Raw genomic sequence first — 21,591 nt, 5'->3', positions numbered from 1 at the left:
GATATATTGTTCTAGCGTATCAAATGTCAGCATCACAACAGTCTTGTTTACCGGACAAGGAACCTTTATTCAGTAACTGCTGATTGCCATGTCCGACATGAACGTTTTTTAGTGCAAAAAATACTTCCATCATACATACAATCATTGAAATATTCTCCAGAAAACTGCATTGGCTGGCTTGTCGACACATAACGGACATTTTTTTTTTTTTGTAAAAAGACATTTGACGCATCCATACAGCATATAAACATTCATTTGCAGTCAACAAAAAACATTTCAATACAGTTTCAACAATAAATAATTTTCAGCTATTTGTTAAACTTCATTGTACACAGTATCATTGTACGCAGTATCAAGTAAAACAGCAAGATCGTTAATGGCAGCAATGAGAAAATGGTTTAACGTAAGTCTTGATTGGAGGACACACGGACATCCCGGAAGGCGACTTGCTTTGCTTTTTCACATGGATGGATTGAGAAGGACAATAAGGCAAGAAGTAGAATGCACTTCTCAGATCTGATGAACTTTAGAACACGTAGATCTTGTCTTAGAACACGTAGATCTTGTCTCTCTGGACGGTGTCGAGGTCATCGTCCATGGTCAGGAGAACCTTAAGTGTTGAACAGGACAGGTTAATATGTGTTTGCGCCATAACTCCGACACAATGATGGGACTAACCAAGAAGGATCCAAACATGGCGATGGACGACAGGAAGTGCCAAATGTCGTGGTCGTCAAAAAATGAAAGCAGGATACAGTCTCTGTTATGCTCACGTGACTCGGCCGGTGTTTTCTGTTTCGGGGGAAACAATGCTGGTATGATCAATCAAGCATGGTCAAATTTGCCAGATGACATGGCGACACAAAAATACAAAAATGAAAAAATGTTAAATCTAAATTTAATTTTCACAAAAAATGCTCTATGGGTCTCAAAAATTGTTCTGTAGAAAAACATTGGCATACCTCAAGGCATTATAATAGTCATGGAAAATATTTTGCAGCTGTCTATGGGGTTTGCATTACTGGGCAAACCCATTAATAGTCATGGAAAATATTTGTAGACCACGCTTGTCAGTTTATTGATATATTTGAACGATATATTTGAACCAAAAAAAAAAGAGTGCGTGCCAGCCATTTTTAAAGAGCCATCCCTCTCAATACCGGCCCAAAATGTCAACAATAGCAAAAAATAACATGCAGAGCAGGGGTCTCAAACATGCGGCCCGCAGGACACTAGTTTGAGGCCCCCGCCTTGATATGAAAGTTTAATGTTAGCGCGGCCCGCGCAAGTTTGATATGGATGCTGTATGGTATCATGTACCCAGAAAAAATTATTACGTTTGATTCATGTTCATGTTAAAGGTTAAATGACTGTTAATAGTTATCCTCCCTATCCGTGTGGAAGTGGTAATTTTTGGCTATTTAAGTTGAAAGGAAATAACTCGAAGGCTACCGTTTAGGTCGCTAGCTCTCTAGTTTGCGAGTTAGCATGTGTCTCAAGACCCTGCAGTTGCGCAATATGTTGTAAATAAAAAGAGTATAAATGTGACTATAGTCATGTTTTGTCATGTCTACAGGGCTCTAATAATGCTTTGTTCATTTTAATCTGAAAAAAATCATTTGTCTACCCACCAACTATATGTGGTTTCTTAAGTTTTTATTATTTGCCCTTTTATTATTATTATTATTATATTTATTTATTTATTACTGATTGATTTTCTTTATTCTTGATTTGTTTATTTTTCATCTTATTTTGTGCAGAAAAATAAAAATGAAGATATTTGAGAACAGTGGAATGTTTTATCAGAGCTTTTCTTGTAGAAAATCGGAACCAAAGCACTGAAAAAGTTTGTATATTTTTCTGTTTTTGGAAAACCTGATGCGGCCCAGCCTTGCCCAGACCCTAGCTCCAGTGGCCCCCGGGTAAATTGAGTTTGAGCTGCCACCTTGTGGCCTTTTTTTTCCAGCTTAAAACTGCCCCAAACATGCGTCTTATCGTCCAGTTCCATTGTCACCTCTTTTGATGTATAAATACAAATTTGAGCAGTTGTGTTGAAAAACCATTTCATTAGGGACACATCAGTGAGGATACGTGTGTGTGTGTGTTTGTGTGACTGACCTGCCAGGTACTTAGACCCTGGAAGAAGAAATAGAGCGCAAAGCCCCACACCACTGCCGTGAACAGAATACACACCAATGCCAGACACTGGATTCTCTCACCGCTCCTCAGCTTTAAAACAAATGAATCGCTTTTAAAATCAAATAAATAAATTAGCCTTTGTGTATTTACGTGACGTGTGAAGCACCTTCATGATGATGTAGAAGGCGAAGTAGAGCAGAAGATTACAGATGGCGATAGCCAGCAGGTAGGAGGCAAAGTCATTGGGCCTCTCGATGAGGCCGTAGGCAGCACTGCAGAGACCAACATTACGTTACTTTACATTACATTACATGCATTCCGCCATGACGGCGCTCGGTAACAACGTTTATTACTCACAGTGACCAGTTGACGATGTTTCCCATGACCAGCAGAACCATGCGATCCTAAGCAACAAACAGAAGATGAATGAAACTAATCAAGATATTAAAATGCAGACATTACTTAGAATGTACATAGTACTTACAATGTACATGGGCCCGCTGCACTGTCTGATACAATCTGTATAGACGATGTAAACCATCCTACGTAAGACGCCTGAATCTGAAACAGAGATTACACGTTTTTATGGGCAGTTGATGGCATCTATGTACATAAATAGGAATGTCTAAAAATGTTCTTGTCCCCCTCAAGAAAGCTAGAAAAAGTCAGGCCTGTGTTTGCCTTTCCTAACAATGTTGCATGTCTTTGTGTCTGTTGGCCACTAGATGGCACTGTTGGCTCACGTAGGAAGGTGTTGTTTAGGTTGGCTTTAAAAAGTCCTTCCAATGACAAATAACCTCATAGGTTGAAGTATTCAAGTTGAAAGAGAGCATCTGTGTGACTGCAGTATTTTCTGTATCCGTGTGAACAGTTTGCCATCAGTCCCTATAATGTACATTATCACATACTACAGTATTAATCGGCCCCGTACCCTAGAAACTGCCCATGAATGATACGGGGAAAAGGCCGAAATGATACTGATAAAATGTAGAGTTTAACCATGTCCAGTATCAGCTTCTACACCGCTATGTACATCTGTGTAATACTTTTATACTCAATATAGTTACTCCAGACCCCATCCACTGTGCAATATTTGATCAACCTCCATGTGCAATATTAAGGGCTCTAAATGCAATATACTAAGTTCTATAGTTCTATAGTCCGATACAAGCGAAATCCGTTATATGCGTATACCGGAAAATTTCCGTTTTACGCATATATCGGATTTATATCCGGTATATGCGTAAATCGGATTTTATCCGTTATAAAAAGGCACTTCCTTGACTATGTTTCCAATGTACCTGGACGCGCAGGCAACGCTGCAAACGCTGCAAATGACGTCGTATAGCGGCCTGTCACGATTCGGCGAATCGGAGCGCCACGATGCGGCCATCCGATATATGCAAGGGAAATTTAATGGAAATGCATTGGAACGGGACTGGAGATTTTGTCCGAAATAGGCGAAATCCGTTATAAAAAATCCGATATATGCAATGAATTTTTATTGGAAATGCATTACAGAAAAATTTATTCTTTTTTATCTGTCCGTTGTGAGCGAATTTCCGATATATCCGAGTCCGATATATCCGAGGTTTACTGTATTTCCATAATGCCTCATATTAACTCTCTAACAAGATCTCAGTGTATAGACTGGTCATATATCTCATTTCGTTTCATATTATTATATTCATATTATACTGTATTTGTATATAACTCTGGGAAAAACTGTTAATTTTGTTAACACTTGGGTTGTTTATATTTGTATTTTTCTATATTGTGTATTTTTGTACTGCTTAACTGACTCTGTACTCTTGCTGCTGTGCAATACAAATTTCCCCACTGAGGGACGAATAAAGGCATATCTTATCTTATCGTGCCCGTGAAACAACCAATCAGAGAACAGCGCACGAGCGTGAACTCACAGCGTTTGTTTTGGTTTATTTAAATAATAATAATAATAATAAGCTCATGATTAAATAGTATGTGATAATAAGATCATCACATGGTCTCGACCTTTGGTCTCGGGCTGATACTGACATGATACCAGGCCTGATACCAGACAAACCATGTGATAACCCAGAAGTCCAGCATGTCAACTCACCAAGCCTCCATCTTCCCATGTAATAAAGCTGCGTGCTGAGGAGCAGTGTAGCCAAAATGTGGATCACCGAGAATATGATCCAAAACACAGTGTTTCCTCTCCCAAACACCTGAATTAAAAAACAGTTTATCACCATGATGTATTGTTAGAGCATCAACCAAGCATTGTGTGTGTGTGTGTGTGTGCGTGCACGTACAACTCCAAGCACGGAGAAGAAGATGACTGCAGCCAGGCAGGCGTAGGCAGTATAAGCACTTGCGTTGATGTCCGGGTGTCTCTTCTGGTACAACTTCAACATACACAGGCCAGCGATCATGTACATGAAGGACGTGTCTGAGAGGACATGACACACTAATCATATTATGCAAACAAAAGGAACATATCAATATATTTTTTTAATATTGTTGCTTTCAAGGCAGGCAATAGACTCCTGAATGGCCTTTGTCAATGTCTGTTTTACAAACAATACATGTGTTCTCTTACCAAACTGGAAGTTGGTATAGTTGGGACAAACATGGTAGCAGGCGCTGAGTAAGCCCTCCATCATGAGAGCGGTTCCCATGGCGTAGAAGAGACCAAAGTGCTTTGGGATGCCACATTCCTGCATAAGAAATGAAACATTAAGTTTGAAAAGCTACTATTATGATTATGAAAAGTTGGCTAACCGTGCTGTAGAATAATGCTTTTACTTCAACAAAGAAGAGGCTGTAGTAATTCTACATTTGATGAAAGTTATTTAATATTTGGCAGATCAACCTGCAGTAAATAATGGCAACCCCAGGTGTCGGACTATGGTGCGCCGTGGCATCGTTTTGTCGTTCTTGATGTTAAAACCTCATCTCATGACACCCCTACTAAAGACTATGAAAACTGTGTACATGTTAGCAAGTCTAGTGAGGACAAGCGGCTTAGAAAATGGATTTGATGGATGAAGACAGGCCTGCCGGGGCTGGTGAATTGTTAAATTGTTTGTGTAATTTATGAGGAAAACGTTAAGTAACACTCGAAGCAGACTAGCACGTTTCCAGCAACCGGTTTGTTTTGGAATCCAGTTTTGAAAAGAAAGCAAATCCACAACTTACCAATGCGTTGATATCTTGGCAGGACAGAGCTCTGTTGTGCACGATGTCTCTCTTGAGGACGATGAGAAGAAAGAGGAGTCCCAGCATCACGTAGCCAAGGTTGCTCAGGATGTTGTTGAATGCACTGTGTAGCGTAGTAGTAGTAGTAAAGTTCACTTTAACAAACTATACCATCTGTTACCATGGCGTTCAATATGCGTTTAATTAAAACGGCACCAACCTCAGAGCTCCCAGAGGATGAGCACACATGAAGTTGTAGTAGCAGATATCCTGGTTTCCAGTCACGTTAACAACCTGATAAAGACGATACCCACCGTTATTACATGTGTATTTACTTCACACGGTTTATTTTCAGTGTACCGTTTGATAGGTGATGACCAGCTGGATCACAGGCAGGGCATAGAAAACTGCAATGGTGGCAATGTTCCTAAAGGGAGCACAGTAATGACACGTTTTTTTTAACGCAGGTATACTTCAAGAGAAATGAGAATGAGTGATAAGTTCTCACCAGAAGTAGATTTGATATTTCTTGCTGAGGACCCTCTTGTCTTTGCGAGACAGGTCTGACACACAAAGATACTTCTGTCATTGGCAGAGGACACAATAATTAGTAGTCATCCGGGCCGTGGGTGGAATAAATTTAAAAAATGAAATGATTTGAAAATTATCAAAGATACTACACGTGTGTGAAAATGTATTTGCCTAGCACTAATCACGTAATGTATTGTGTCTCAGCGACGCAATCATTGGGGTGTTGCGATGACGTCAGCCTCTCTGTGGCTTGTACACCCAAATTTACAGTATTAGAAGAAAAAAAAATCATGTTCCCTTCCAAATTGACATGAGGTTTACCTTTGTGCGGATAATGTTTTTGTCCGCGTTGATGTCATCCAGTGTGTCATAGTCATGTGATCAAATTAAAAATATACTACACGTGTGTGAAAATGTATATTCCTAGCACTAGTCACATAATGCATTGTGTCTCAGCGGCGCAATCATTGGGGTGTTGCGATGACGTCAGCCTCTCTGTGGCTTGTACACCCAAATTTACAGTATTAGAAGAAAAAAAATCATGTTCCTTTCCAAATTGACATGAGGTTTACTTGATGTCATCCAGTGTGTCATAGTCATGTGATCAAATTAAAAAGATACTACATGTGTGTGAAAATGTATATTCCCAGCACTAGTCACATAATGCATTGTGTCTCAGCGACGCAATCATTGGGGTGCTGCGATGACGTCAGCCTCTCTGTGGCTTATACATCCAAATTTACAGTATTAGAAGAAAAAAAAAATCACGTTCCATGGAAATTTCCTTTCCAAATTGACATGAGGTTTACCTTTGTGCGGACAATGTTTTTGTCCGAGTTGATGTCATCCAGTGTGTCATAGTCATCCTCTTCGATGGAGCTCAAAGACTCTTGTCTGCTTCTTCCAACATTCTCCAAAGGCCGCTCTGCTGGAGAAGAAAATGGCTATTGGTTTATTTCCCCGGTTACAATCGGGATTACAAATTCTGTTGCATTCGGAATGATTCAAATCCCCTTTTAATTTACATTTAGAGTTTCTAAACCATTGTTGGTTTACCTATTGGAATTACCTTTGGCGGTGGAATCATTTTAAATGCAACGCATTCACACATTCTGACAATATCCTCAAGAACAGGGGTGGGGTGTCCAAAGTGCAGTCTGGGGGGCCATTTGGGTCACATTCTATCACAATTAACAAAACAACAGCAAAACTGCAGTCATTTTACAAGAATAAAGTAGAAATAATTGGAGTAATAATAAAGACATACATACAGGGTGACCAAAAAGTGAGACAAGTATTTACATACTTTTTTTGCTTGAAATATATGTAATTTCGTTGCATATCTACATAGGTTGGTTTAAAAATGTCAAATATCAAAGTGGCCCTTGCGTTCTTTGATTTTCAGTATGTGGCCCTCTGGCAGAAGTTTGGACACCCCCGGTCTAGAAATAAAGGCTGATTGCTGCCACTTTCAATCTTGCTTTTCCATGTCATCGAAACAATTGGAACACCCCATTTTCAAAATGTCAGCACCGTAAATGCCAGTTATTAGTCCCATAAGGAAACATTTCAGAAGTTTGATTTGACATTGTGCTGATTGGTTTTGGCCAATTATGTGGCAGTGCGTCACCAAAACGGATGGCTATATGATGCGTCTGATTGAGGATTGGTCGACGTTTGAAAGGCTCCCTTCCTGATGAACAAAGACACACAGGAATGCAGTGAGGGACCAGAACGTCTGGCAAGGAGTTGTTATGGTCCAGATGGTGGAATGATGTGGTCAATGCTTCAGCAGATAGAGATGGAGGTTAGGTAGAAATGTAGTCAATACCCAGATATCCGTAGTTGTCGGCAGACGCGGCACTGTCAAGTGAGGGTGCGCCGTCGGTGACCGCCTCTGAACTCACGGTGCTGTCTGCTGGAGAGTAAGATAGCGATTCAAATGAAGCGTCACGAACGAACAAAAAATAAGACAATATGAAGTAAAACTCACTAAGAGAGCCATATTCATTCGGGGAAGCTGGAGTCTTGCCTGTAGATGCAGACACACAGTTCAGTGAAATGACCAAATCAGTGTAAACACACATACTAACAACATGCACACATTCAATTAGAAATGGATGTGACTTGGTGATGTTAAAATATTAAAATAAAATAAATTGTGTTAATTCCTCAAAATTTAATTACATTAGCTTACATTATTCTCCAGACTATAAATAATTTTTTTAATAGTTTGGCTAGTGCGGCAACTTATAGTCAGGTATGCTACTATAGTCTGCTCCTGTCATTCAGTGATGTGCAATGAGATCGGGAACTTGGTGAATGTGCTTACTAGCAACTTGCTTATTGCACTTGCTTATGTTAATTTAGCCTATCCAGCCTCCCAGGTATGTTGTGCTAGTGCATAACTAGCTACTACTACTAACTGTTACGTTAACATACAACTATTCAACCTGTTCTTCTGTGTACTCTTGGTCTTGAATTTTGTTCAATAAATGCGACTCAATAGTCCACCGCTTTTGCTCGTCATGACACATTTTTTGATTATACTACGGAGCGACACCGTATGAGATTTTTGCTGCAACAGCAGTTTTTAGCATGTGCGTATATGTTTGTCGTACACATAAAATAGCATGCAGATGTTTATGTGTTTTGTTTTTTCGTATCGCAAGGCAAGAACATGCTTAATAGTCCTGAAGTCACACGAGCAAGGCATTCCGTGTGATTGTATGCACACCATCTATGAACAAGCAAAAGACAGGAGTAACTGTGTTGTTATACCATCACCATTTTTTCCAAGCAGAGAGGCTAAACCATGTGAGCAGGTAGGAGAGAGAATAAGAGAGATCACATGGTTATTCCAAAAATATATATAAACGCAGATAGTATTATGTAGAAAAAGGATTCAGACCAACTAGCAGTGCAATATGCTTATATGACCTTTGTCTTTGGCTACTTAGAGCATCAGACATTTGTTTACCTAATTTAAAGCACCAATACAAGAGGATACTATATAAATACTGAGCCCCCATCGCCTGGTCCTTGGTTTACCTGTCTCAGCAGGTGATGTGTCAGCAAGATTCTCAAAGAGCTCTCTCTTCTTGGCTCTGCATGACCAAAAGAAGAGATATGCAAATAAGTTACATTTGTATTCAGTGTAGTGTTCTTACTGCGAAGTCGGGCCCCTCTGTGACCCATAATATTGCAGCTAAACGCAGAGACACGCCGGACAAAAGTAAGTCTTTTACCTTTAAAGTCTGGCTGTGATTAGACTTTCATAAGTACTTTTTATTCCAGAGATGATGTCATAACCTTACCGTTTATTATGCAGACAGGCCACCAGCAGAGTGAGCAGGTAGAAGGAGAGGAAAATACCCAGACAGAACAGCATGCCCATCACATACACCTCCGCTGTGGAGATCGCATCACATTTAATTATACAATTATGGAAACAACACATTTATGCACACGAAAAAACAAAGTTGCTTACACTTAATAGCAGGGGAGACCACTACGTCGAGGATTTTGCTGCGGTTGCCAGCATCGATCAGCTCATCTGGTCGCAGTGGATAAAAACGCAGTGGACCCCCGCAGGCCTCATCCTCCGTTTTGACTACGACCACCACGTAGAAGCTGTTGCTGGGGAAATCTTTTCTCTGGATAAAAAATAAAAATAAATTATAATACATTCACAAGCTCTAAGCTCGAGTTAAAAAGCTTTTAGATATGTTTTACATCTGGGAAACAAGTACCTGTACTGTGATGGCACCTTTTTTGGTCATAGTTTGATACATCCCGATGAAGGCCACATTATTATCCAAGTCATAGACAGGGCACTGAAAACAGATGCATGCATCAAAGTTAATCACATGCTAAAATATCTCATAAAATATGAAAAACTGACTGTCAGGAGTTCAAAATATGAGGTTTTCACTCACTTTGACAACCCCACTGATATAAAATAATCTTTATGGTCGTCTTCATGTGTATATCAAAAGCACTTTGTGGTGGAACAGAAAGATAAGAACAGAATAATAGGTAGCGCAACTGTACCTGAATGTCCTGGATGGACATGACAGAGCAGGGAAAGTTCATGTCTGAGCTGACCTTCACAATCACAGTGTCCACACCTTCAGGAAATACATACTTGAAGTACTGAAAGAGGAGATAAGGATTCAGGAAAGGGATATTCTATTTTCTTCTTGATCCACCTCAGTGTCTCAATGTCAGTGCTTCTCAAATACCGGGGTGGTGTGGGGTGTCAGGGGCAGGGCGGAAGTCATACAGTGGTTTGTACAGTGTTCAATAGTATTTCTAATCAGGGGTAAACATGACTGAAATTGAGGACCACTGATCTAGGTAAGGTGATCAGAAATACAAAAACTAAATCCAATATTGACTTACATTACATGTAATTTGTACTGAATCATGAAGATGTGTGAAAGCTGCTACAAAAAGCCAACTAAAACATGTTATTTGAGTCACACGTTTACACACGCAAGACTTCCTGCTATTGTGTAAAATCAAATATTCCCGTATCTGCGCTTTGTTTCCCAGTTCCTTTTTCCTGTCATGTCAACCCTGGAGTCTGAATGTCATGTGTACCTGGGGTTGGGATGGGGACGCAGTGAAGCTGAATGTCTTGTCTGTCCTGTATTAATGTAAAAAGTCAAAATCAAAATCAAATCAATCAAGCAGTACAGTTTAGCTGATGGTACAAACTGCTTAAGGGTAAATAGGGTAATACTGCTCACTGTTCGCATAATACTCCTTATAATAATTATTCATTTCATATTGGGTGTTACTCACTGCAAGGTGAAGCTTTCAACCCGACTGACCCTCAGTTGGTAATTTGTACCCTGGTTGGAAAGTGTAGAAACATCCACAAAGAAGTACTGCGTCTCTGATGCGGACTTTGTTGGAGGCTGGCACAATGTCCGGCCTAAATGATTGTATGGATACTTCCTCTGGTACCTGGAGGGAGTCCAAAGACATTAAGAGGGATATTAGTTCACTCCAACCATAAATGTTGCAGGTTTGTACTCACCTATAATCACGATTTAGACAGGTGATGGTACTGCACAATTAAATAAACATGTGGATACAGAAATTGTGGTGTCAAATTTGTAAGGGGCCGCCACCAATAAATGAAACTTTGGAAAGAACTGTAAAAACTGCAGGATTACATCATCCAAAATGAGAAGAGAAACTCCACGAATCAGTAGCGTCCCTACTTTAACAACTGATGACTTGACAGTAATCCACCATCTCAGCATGTGAGAGTCAAAGGTCAACTGTGGTGTTGCACAATTCACGAGGGTGGAGGAGACAATGATCACTTCGCTGATGGGACAAGTTGGCCTGTAGACCAGACTTCTAATCTACAATGAAGGCCCATCTGATTTGGCAGGGTACAAAAGCCATGTATCCCGTAACCACTGACACGCAACACGCATGTCACATTAACAACTAATATAATATTGTAATAGCATTGTGCACCATAACACTTTTACATTTCAATGACTATGAAGAGAACCTACAGAGAACATACTAACTCCTTATTTCTAAAATCACAAATACTTCAACTTGTTGATATAGTTCATCTTCAAACAGCTAAAATAAGGGCTAAAAACAACTATTATATATATTATATAATATATATTATATATATGCTAGGACAGGGGTCTCAAGCATGCGGCCAAATGTGGCCCGCAGGACACTAGTTTGAGGCCCCCGCCTTGATATGAAAGTTTAATATTAGTGCGGCCCGCACAAGTTTGATATGGATGCTGTATGGTATCATGTACCCAGAAAAAATTATTACGTTTGATTAATGTTCATGTTAAAGGTTAAATAACTGTTAATAGTTATCCTCCCTATCCGTGTGGAAGTGGTAAGTTTTTGGCTATTTAAGTTGAAAGGAAATAACTACCGTTTAGGTCGCTAGCTCTCTAGTTTGCGAGTTAGCATGTGTCTCAAGACCCTGCAGTTGCGCAATATGTTGTAAATAAAAAGAGTATAAATGTGACTATAGTCGTGTTTTGTCATGTCTACAGGGCTCTAATAATGCTTTGTTCATTTTAATCTGAAAAAAATAATTTGTCTACCCACCAACTATATGTGGTTTCTTAAGTTTTTATTATTTGCCCTTTTATTATTATTATTATTATATTTATTTATTTATTACCGATTGATTTTCTTTATTCTTGATTTGTTTATTTATTTTTCATCTTATTTTGTGTAGAAAAATAAAAAGTAAGATATTTGAGAACAGTGGAATGTTTTATCAGAGCTTTTCTTGTAGAAAATCAGAACCAAAGCAAAGTTTATTCATTTTTCTGTTTTTTCTGTAAATGCGTTTTTTTTTTTTTTTTTGGAAAACCTGATGCGGCCCAGTCTCACCCAGACCCTAGCTCCAGTGGCCCCCAAGTAAATTGAGTTTGAGACCCCTGTGCTAGGACTACGTTATGCTAGCCATAGCATTTCAGTATGTGGAATCAAACTATGGAATGGATTGAGTAAGGAAATCAAACAATGCACAACGATGAGCCAATTCAAGAAACAAGTACTAGTACTTGTACTAGTAATTGTACTAGTACTTGAATGTACCTAGTACTCCCCTAATGTTCTAAGGCCAATCATGTTTCCTTGTCCAATAAAAAGGGGCAACCGCAACATGCAGAAGATCCGTGACTCCGTCTCAAGAGCACGTCTGTCTTTGCAGACCTAATCAATCGCACTCTGTAGTTAATCTGATCACTAAAATTGATATGCGAAACCCCGAAAGCATTATATTCAAGATCTTGTGCTACAAAAAGGGTCTTTTAGTACTTAAGGTAAGAACTGGTATACTCAAAAGGTGTTGCGGGTTCATGTATTCTTGAAAAGCAGTGATTCCAAACCACCATCACTCACAGGCCTCGAAGGATGAGAGGGACTTGAAACGAGAGCACCGCTTGCTTCTGACGCACCACAAACAGGATCGGACTCTTCAGGTTCTGTGACAGCACGTCCACGGATACCCGCACTCCTTCCGTCTGCAGACCAAACACACAAACGACAAAGGTATAACACACACTGTACTTTGTGACACACATCCGGCTTATATTTGGGTACCTTGTTCCAGGAGACAGTATGATTGAAAGCATAGATGGTCTGGTTTTCGCTGGTAACCGTGTCATTGTAGGTCACGTCAAACTCGCCGTCTCTCTGGATGACGAGATGTTTGCTCTCCTCAAGGGCCCCGCTGCCACAGGTTGACTGGGTCAGGCATGACCACCACAACAGGACCAGCCATGGCCGCCACCAGCAGTCAGCAGCTCCACTAATAGTTTTATACCGAGATTTCCAGTGACTCCTAAACAGCATTTTGTCTCACGAAAACTGTCAAACCTCCATTGAAATGACTCCAAAGTATCAGTAAACAGGTCCACAAGTCAAACTGTGTCGGGTCCAGCCATGACCCCGAATAATAATAGCTGCTAGCATAGGAACACCTACTGTAGCTTTACAGCTGTGATTCGTCCCGAACCCGATGGAGACAACAGGCTCCGGGTTGTTCACCTTAAAAGTCACACGGTCCGAGACAGCAAGTCAAAAGAAAACCGTCTTTAAAGCCTTCCTTTTTCTGTGAAACAAAGCCAATCTTGAGGAGACCATTGCTGTTGTTTGTGCTAAGTCCTGCTAGCTGGCTACCATCATGAGCTAAGTCAACAGCTCCATGTTTTGATGTGCAAGTTAAGAGTCCGACGACACAGATGGTGGGGTAGGAAACACGGCGGTTCGAAGCTTTCAAATCGCTTTGGTCCTTCCTGGTGTCACAATTTGTACTAGCTTGTGGCGTCGCCGTTGGCTTGTGTGATTGTTGAAATAGTGGCTGAGCTTAAGCAATTCTCTTGTTTCCTCACGGGAAAATAACATGTAACAACAGCACCCTCTGCCGGACACAGACGTAACTGTTCAATACGGGTGGGCTGATCGATCCAAATGTCGGTAGTCAGATACCAGTTAGGAATCGATACAACATTATAACATAAAAAATATTTTTTGTTGTTGTTCGTATAGGCATTGATGCATTGTTAGATTGTGTTATGCTCTGATACATATAAAGGCTGTTTATTTTTTGTTTTTATTGATGAATAATTTTAATTATTTTCCACCCCTCTTATTGTCATTTAAAACAATAAAAAAAATCAATCGCCCAGCCTTCATTCATTCATTCATTCATTGCTATACCACCTATCCTCATTAAGATCATGGGTGTGCTGGTTAAAATTCTATATTAAAAAAATATTTGTATTAATCGACACTGTCATAGGCATGTATCAGTGGCGTCATTAGGCCTATTTTATAGGGGCTTCATCTCTGAAACATTTCATATAATAAGGCAAAAACAGGCTAAAAAGCAAGCCAATAAGCAGGCTAATACTAACATACTAGTAGTCATAATCAGAAAAATAATGATAGTAATAATAGGCTAATATATTACATTTAGTTATTTGATTTGTTTTTCAGAATGAGTAACTATTATTTACTCTCAGGCTAATATATTACATTTAGTTATTTGATTTGTTTTTCAGAATGAGTAACTATTATTTACTCTCCCTATTAGAAAATGTTTTATTGACAAGGTGCAATAACTTATTTCACCACTAAACGGTGCTGTCTACAACATTGTGGAATTGTGCAATATTTTATGGGGGCTTCATCTCTGAAAAATTTCATATAATAAGGCAAAAACAGGCTAATAAGCAAGCCAATAAGCAGGCTAATACTAACCTACTAGTAGTCATAATCAGAAGAATAATGATAGTAATAATAATAGGCTAATATATTACATTAAATATTAGATTTAGTCATTTGATTTGTTTTTCAGAATGAGTAACTATTATTTACTCTCCCCATTACAAAATCTTTTATTGATAAGGTGCAATAACTTATTTCACCACTAGACGGTGCTGTCTACAACATTGTGGAATTGTACAATACGGTAGGATGGAATGAAATACAATAGAAGAGAATAGAATATGGCCTTTAATTTCACACCCTCTTTTTCTTTGATTATTTTACAGCAAATCTGTGCAAGGGATAACCATTACCTGAAAACAGATCAATGACCTAAGCGATATTTTCAAATAACATGCTCGTACTAATGCTGCAATGACTATGACTGAACACCTTATTAAAATGCGCATGGTCAGTAATGCATGGTTTAACGCTGTAGTCAAATTCATCCCCTCACTCTGCAATGGATCACGGAATGATGGGAGCCAGAGCGATAATGCGCACTTCTCGCGTCGCCTTGGCGACCGCAACACGTTCTTGTAGATGAGGTCATGTGTTACGCTGGTCGTTTCTATGGTAACAACCTAGAGAGGGCGCTGCGAAGTAGCGCCGCACGTAAAATGACGCAGGGCGGGGGTGTGCGCGCGCTGCGCAAGGCTGCTTGTTGTTCCCGCAGAGAGGCGAGAAGATGGCGGCCGTGTCAAGCGGAGGCGCTGCTGGGACTCCCGCGGCCGGGATAACGCACTCTGCCCGACCGACCCACGCCGGCATGGGCCCCCAGAACCGAGTCCAGCCATCCGCCGGGCTCAGCCACGCCAGTCGTCCGAGCGCCGCCGCCGGGTGCATCACCAATCCTGTCCAGACTTCGACCACCAGGCCCCCCCCTGCCCGAGTGGGCCACTACGAGATCGAGCGGACCATCGGCAAGGGAAATTTCGCGGTTGTTAAACTCGCCACGCACATCTACACAAAAGCAAAGGTAAGGCGATAAATGTCTGAGCGTTTAATGCGAACAACAGCAAGTTGTCACTGTTTGTTTGTCAGAGCTTTTGTTGAAATCACACACTGAGGACGAGGCCTTCGAGCTCCCAAGACACAACGGCCAGCTCGCGTTGGTGACACCGCTGCTTGTCGGGGTTCATTCAATAGCAGGCGTCCCTGGGAGTTGTTGACACCGAACGCGCTCGGCAAAAAGACAAAGCGGTCGTGTTTAAAATTCGCAATTAGAAAATAACATCGCTACGACAATACCGTGATTAAAATATGCTGAAGCGCAGAGGACGGAGAGAAGGGTACGAAGATCTAAGAGAGCCTTCCCGCTGTATAGCAGCTAGCTTAGCTTTAGCCGCGAATTAGCAGTTTGTTTGGATGGAGACATATTGGACGGATGCCATTGAACCCGCATATAACTTTGTCTTTAAATCACAACAAGCTTTTGAACATCAATCTGGTTTTCTTGAGTTGTCCTGCCGCGGAGCTCTTTACGGTGACAGTTGCATTGCTCCCTTTGAAATATCATTGACTCCTTGATTCCCTTCACATCAAATGAATGCCAAATAGTCATGCTGAGACACTGCATCCGCATCCTCTTCAAGTTACATTCAAACTATTTCATCCATTTTGAGGCCTTTTTATAGCTTTTGGAAAAAGGGCTGCTTAATCATTGTAAAAGTTGTAAGTACATTAGATCACCGGGGTTACGTTCAAGACCACCAGTCATTACCAGTCATGGTAAGAAATTGCAACTCAAACTATAACAAACAGAAGATGAGACAAGTGAAGTAAGCAATATGGCAGAATGAAAGGGTGTTACAGTGAAAGGCGAAACAAGTCATGTATACAGAAAAGATAGTGACACAAGTGAAAGCTGCATTGTGTGTGGGTTAACCCTTCTCTTGTGTTAGGGTCGGCACAGTCCCGTTTTACATTTTAATGCACAAAAAGAATCACATAACATTTGCATCAAGGCTTTTTTGACTTTGTCAGGAAACTCTATTTCAACCAAATAAAACAAAAAAAATTATTTTTACTACATTTTAAAATGGTCTAGTTGAAATTATGACCACTGTATTGTTATGGTCAGATTCGACCGGGTTATAATAATATGACTATAAAGCAATATTTTGATCCACAACTGAGATCATAAGTGTACAATTAGCCAACACAATGACAACCATCATGTAAGCTTCAGGGGATTCTCCTTTTGACCGCTTTTCCAGTATACATGTGAAGTGAATTCACTCATTTGACTGGCTGATTTCACATTTACAATTTGGATCATGAAAAGAATGGCAAGAAGTACAGTGAACCAAGATCTGGACCTGTTCTGCTTTTTGATTTCAGTTTATACTAAAGTTCTGTTGCTGAAAACAATCACTTTTTCTACCTTTTCTTGACATTAATACATATAGGGCCAAAATTGACACGGACACCATATATAGTTCTAGTGATTAATACTAAAATGAGAAAATAAATAAAACTAATTGAATCGAATTGATGTTCTATAGCTCTCAGTAATCGCCAGGTAACAAAAGAACCTTCAATTTATTAATATGATTCTTTTGAGGTTCATTTTACCATTTTTGGAAATTGAACTCGAGGGGTATAGTGACAAAAAAAGGCTACATGCCCACACCAAAAGTATTAAATCCAACATTTTCATGGATGAGGAAGCCTAAGAAGGGTAACCAAGACACGAGAAGCTAATTTGATGGTAACTTGTGTTTTTAGTGTATTTTATAGCTGATTTTAATACATGGGTCAAAACCGACCTTGTATTATAAGAGATGATACCAGAAAGCTAACACAAGAGGAAGGTTAAAAACATAGTAAGGCGTATTCAACACAGAAGCTACTTTATTGGCTACTTTATCAACAACTGAAAATAAAAGCATGCCAATAAAATAACATGGTTACGCCACACATTTTATGGGGAAACTAGAGTCATACCGAAGCTTGAGGAAAGTTTCTGTATGTGGACCTATTTAAGTTTTACCTCTCTCGACTCGGACAAGACTCAATGACTGACAGGAGAGACCCAGTGTGTTCATTCCGCTATAGAATCAACGCATCCAGGTGTTGAGACATATATAGTGAAATCTCATATAGTGAAATCTCCTGCATCCAGCCTGCTTAGTAGAGCGAGAGGAGGAAAACAAACACCCTTGTCCGTGTCAATATACTTCATTTTTCTCTATTGTGTGATTTATTGATTTTCATCACAGGCCTTGTGATTGGCCAGAATGTGTTTTTAAATGCAGTGTGTCTAGATGTACACATTTTTGATCGTGGAGCAATGTAAAATATGGTTTTTAAAATGTGTATACATATGACTATAACCTCTTTCATAGCTTGTGAGGCCCAGGTAGACGTCTGTTGTGCCGTGTCACGTCATGTCATGTACAATAGTGTTTTATCTGATGGTGTGACATTGAAATATGAGATACAACACTTGATTTCTGAAAGACTGACATGAATTATTTGTTGAAGTAGCAGAGGGTTATGTTCATTGATGCTTGCAGATATTTTTTTTGCTCTTTTTGTGTGTGTTGATTGTATTTTTTAGTTTTGTAGATATGTCAATCAAATTGTGATTCCTTTCATGCTATGGCATATATATTTTATAATCGATGAGAATTGCTGACAAGTCGAATATAACATTTCAAAAATTAATTTCATTGTTTGAGTGGACTTGGGTGATATCTTTTTTTGTCACATAAAAGAGACATGGTTGATTTTCTTAAAAAGCAAGGTAGCCAGAAAACATTTTGGTTTGCATACAGAAAATTAAAAACACAGGTTGTAGTCTTCCATCCCACTGTAATTCATGCAAATAGCATAATACTAATAATACTACATTATATTTGGAGGGTGCGCCACCCCCATGCCCTCCGAGAAGTTTATGCAATTTAATTTTTTATTGTGCAACACAATCTACTGGTCAAACCAGGAAACTTGCCCATAGAACATGTGTGTACCTTGTCCTTTTACCAAACAAACTGTTTTTACTTCATGTATCCTATGTACTTATGTACATGTTATTTCTGTGTCTCCATGGTTTAACGTTTATAATTTTCAACTCCGCTCTCTGTTTTTGCATATGACAAAGCGAGTGCATTAATCATTTAATGATAATTCAACGTATTAATGAAGTGCAAAGCCATGAGTTTGTACTCAATGGATTATTTTGGAGACCTAACTTTTTGGCAAGATCCCGCAAAAGAGTTGGAATTGTAGCGTTCTTGATCCACGCATATAAACAATGGACAAGCGGCAGCGCTCAGTGATGCGAACGGAGAGAAATTACACAGCGATTGAGAGGTCTGACTTTTTTTGTGGGCGGTGGTTTTGTGATGCAAATGTATTACTCTTTTGAGTGCATATTGTTTTGAAAAAGCAAAACACTTAATAGATCCCAGCAACTAGACAGAACTATTTTCCTCTACAACGTGAACCGACCAGAATTAGACTCACAGGACAAAATGGGGGATGCACTACACTGCTGATATGGATGTAATACAGCTTCATGTATAAATAAAAAACAAAACTGAACTATTCCCTTAAGCTTGTGTCCATGCACAATGGACCTACTGTTGAATGTGAAATTCCACTGTAAAGTGCTCAAAGCAAAGTTAGATATGTACTGTATTTGTTGGATATCATAAAGCTATGATGAACCAGAAACATAAAGTCCTATTAATATTGCAATCAGGAGTTGTTCACATGTCATTCCAATGTTCCCAAGTATAAACAAAATTATACTAAATAAATGTAATAAATAAATAGATAGACCATACTGAGCGTCTACCCATGCTAGTAAACTTAGTAGGTAAGCTAGCGAGTTAACGTAGAGGCTAATGAAGGAGCACTTCAGTTTTACCGCACTATTTCAACTGTGTTCACAGTAGGGCTGGCGATATATCAATATTTGTAAAATATTGATATCTCTTTTAAGCACGATATCATAAGTAAACATATCGTTCATATCGATATAGACTGGATTTTGCGTCAGTCTCATGTTTCAAGATGGCACCGCCCGAGTGCAAGCTAGTTACGGCTGCTCCCTATCTTCTGCAGTGTTTGTAGTGTTTTTAATAGTGCTTTATTTATTACTTAATTATTTTTTTGTGCCAGCTATGGATGTTCATTTGTTCATCTTGTTCCATCTTGCTTTACTATTGCGCTAATGTTTACACTTGGGAACAGCTGTTAGCTTTGAGCACCCCTTTGCTGCGCCGAGCGACTGGAGATCCCCGTGGAGATACTGAGGAGGAGAGGCTGCATAGCGGGAGTGAACAGCGAAAAAGACTGTACAAAGGTTGCCCGACAAAGACCGTGTAAACCGTGTTTACTATCTGTCATCATGGGGAAACATGAGATGGAAGCGCTAAGAAAAAAAATTGAACATTATTTGTAACTTTTTCTATATTTATTGAAAAAAGAGAATATAGTATTTTATTTCAGCCTGTTTAATAGAACTTTGAACGCATATTTGGCTTTGACTTTGGTCGAAATTCACTTTGTGGAAAAATATTGTATATGAATATTCAAACTAAATATATCTGGATATGAGTTTTGGTCCACGTCGCCCAGCCCTGGTTCACAAAAGCATTTTAAACTCAAAGTGTCAAACTTGGTCAGTAAATGCAAGTGCTACAAAACTACTCGTGAATATATTATACAATACAAAATATTCATTGTTTCATGTTCTTGTGTGGTGTCTCAGGAGCCCCCCCCCCCCGCTCACTCTCCCTCACTTCCCCTTCCTGTCTGCTAACAGGAAATCTGTCTTGTCAAGCTGCCATCTTTCCTCGGTTGTCCGGAAAAGGGATCTTGGGATGGCACAAAACAGATTTTGACAGAGGATACTCGTATTGTGTATGTGTTTAATGTTGGACACACATGTTGGAATTTTCCCAGTCACACTTGAACAAACATTCATTTATTTTTGGCACTAGGTACATTTTTGGACAGTCCCATTAGATCAGCTTGAGTAAATCATGAAAGGAATCCAGTCGTTCCTAAGTGGCAGAGCAAAATTCTGTCACACGCCATCATCTTCCACACTGCTGATCCCATTGTTGGGGAATCTGTAGTTATGTAATAGTATGAGTCACTGTCAAAGGTCATAGTTGAGGCCATATTACCCAGATGGTTCCTGGGAAAAATACTGGGAGAACAAACATATTGTCTTTCTTGATTGAAATATTAACTATTTCTTCACTACAGGTGGTTTTTGGGTTACATATGAGTTTAGTTGAACTTTATTCTACCGTTTATTATCTACTCGTCACCTTTTTTTTTTTTAATTAATCTTCTCCCACAAATCCATCCAAACCACCATCTTTTGTATCTGAATTCATTTGCTTCACTTGGTTTTTCACAGTAGCGGAGAGTTAAGTGTAAATATTGTTCTCTGATTGGTTCATCTTTGCCAGCATATGTACTGTTAGTATTGCATATTGTTCTCTGATTGGTCGCTGCCACTGTATGTATTACGTCCCTGTGTCAGCAAGAAATGGTCTGACAGTCAATGAACCAGAGCGTTTACCAAAATTTTTACCGATTTTGAACTCTGTGCACATATAAGTAAGGCGCAGCATGGATTTTTGAGGAAATTAATGGCTTTTAGTGTGGAAAATACGGTACTTTTATCCCTGTGTTTTATTGGGAGGAGGATGTAGAAGAGGCACGAGAATCTGCAGGAGATGCTCATGTCGAGGGTACAGGATCACTGCCTGAATCGGTCTAAAACTAACAAGGACACATTGTTGATACTATTCTTCCATCCAGAGCACCAGCATTCCTTAGTTATCACTGTCGTCATAGGAGCAGATTTGTCCTTTTTCCGTAATGATAGATGTCAGAGTTGAACGGCTAAAACCGAAAGTGCAGCTCACAGAGCTTTCAATTATATCTATTTTCACTTGCATGGTGATGTTTTTTTTTTCTCAG

The 21,591-nt window shown here is 39.6% G+C and overlaps 2 protein-coding genes across 24 annotated transcripts in view; one reads left to right on the top strand and one right to left on the bottom strand.

Annotated features, from left to right (window-relative positions):
• Window positions 1–43: 43 nt before the first annotated feature.
• On the bottom strand, window positions 44–20,360 carry sidt2 (SID1 transmembrane family, member 2). Of its 19 annotated transcripts, none has more exons than XM_058078996.1 (27): window positions 12,970–20,360; window positions 12,769–12,890; window positions 10,663–10,827; window positions 10,459–10,504; window positions 9,907–10,008; window positions 9,606–9,689; window positions 9,344–9,509; window positions 9,171–9,264; window positions 8,905–8,960; window positions 8,635–8,661; window positions 7,847–7,885; window positions 7,685–7,771; window positions 7,484–7,546; window positions 6,663–6,781; window positions 5,831–5,904; window positions 5,683–5,749; window positions 5,543–5,616; window positions 5,323–5,446; window positions 4,724–4,841; window positions 4,437–4,573; window positions 4,241–4,349; window positions 2,624–2,700; window positions 2,497–2,543; window positions 2,306–2,411; window positions 2,119–2,229; window positions 679–792; window positions 44–610 (listed from the first exon to the last, which is right to left on the bottom strand). In XM_058078996.1, the coding sequence occupies exons 1-27, from the start codon at window positions 13,219–13,221 to the stop codon at window positions 548–550; spliced, it is 2,643 nt and encodes an 880-aa protein (XP_057934979.1). In that variant the 5' UTR covers window positions 13,222–20,360; the 3' UTR covers window positions 44–547. The 19 variants fall into 19 exon arrangements, with proteins under 19 accessions (XP_057934979.1, XP_057934980.1, XP_057934981.1 ...); XM_058078997.1 differs by having other exon boundaries at window positions 6,663–6,778; XM_058078998.1 differs by having other exon boundaries at window positions 7,685–7,768.
• Window positions 15,284–21,591, top strand: part of sik3 (SIK family kinase 3) — a 24,620-nt gene continuing 18,312 nt past the window's right edge. For 3 of the 5 annotated variants that reach the window (XM_058078994.1, XM_058078992.1, XM_058078990.1), the window contains exon 1: window positions 15,284–15,616. In XM_058078994.1, coding sequence (XP_057934977.1) covers window positions 15,326–15,616 — 291 coding nt within the window. In that variant the 5' untranslated portion in view covers window positions 15,284–15,325. The remainder of the gene's footprint in view (window positions 15,617–21,591) is intronic. The other 2 variants (XM_058078995.1, XM_058078991.1) reach the window with 1 other exon arrangement.

Source organism: Doryrhamphus excisus, chromosome 8, assembly GCF_030265055.1.
Source record: "Doryrhamphus excisus isolate RoL2022-K1 chromosome 8, RoL_Dexc_1.0, whole genome shotgun sequence".
Taxonomy (NCBI): Eukaryota; Metazoa; Chordata; class Actinopteri; order Syngnathiformes; family Syngnathidae; genus Doryrhamphus; species Doryrhamphus excisus.
This window is presented reverse-complemented; position numbering and strand designations above follow the sequence as displayed.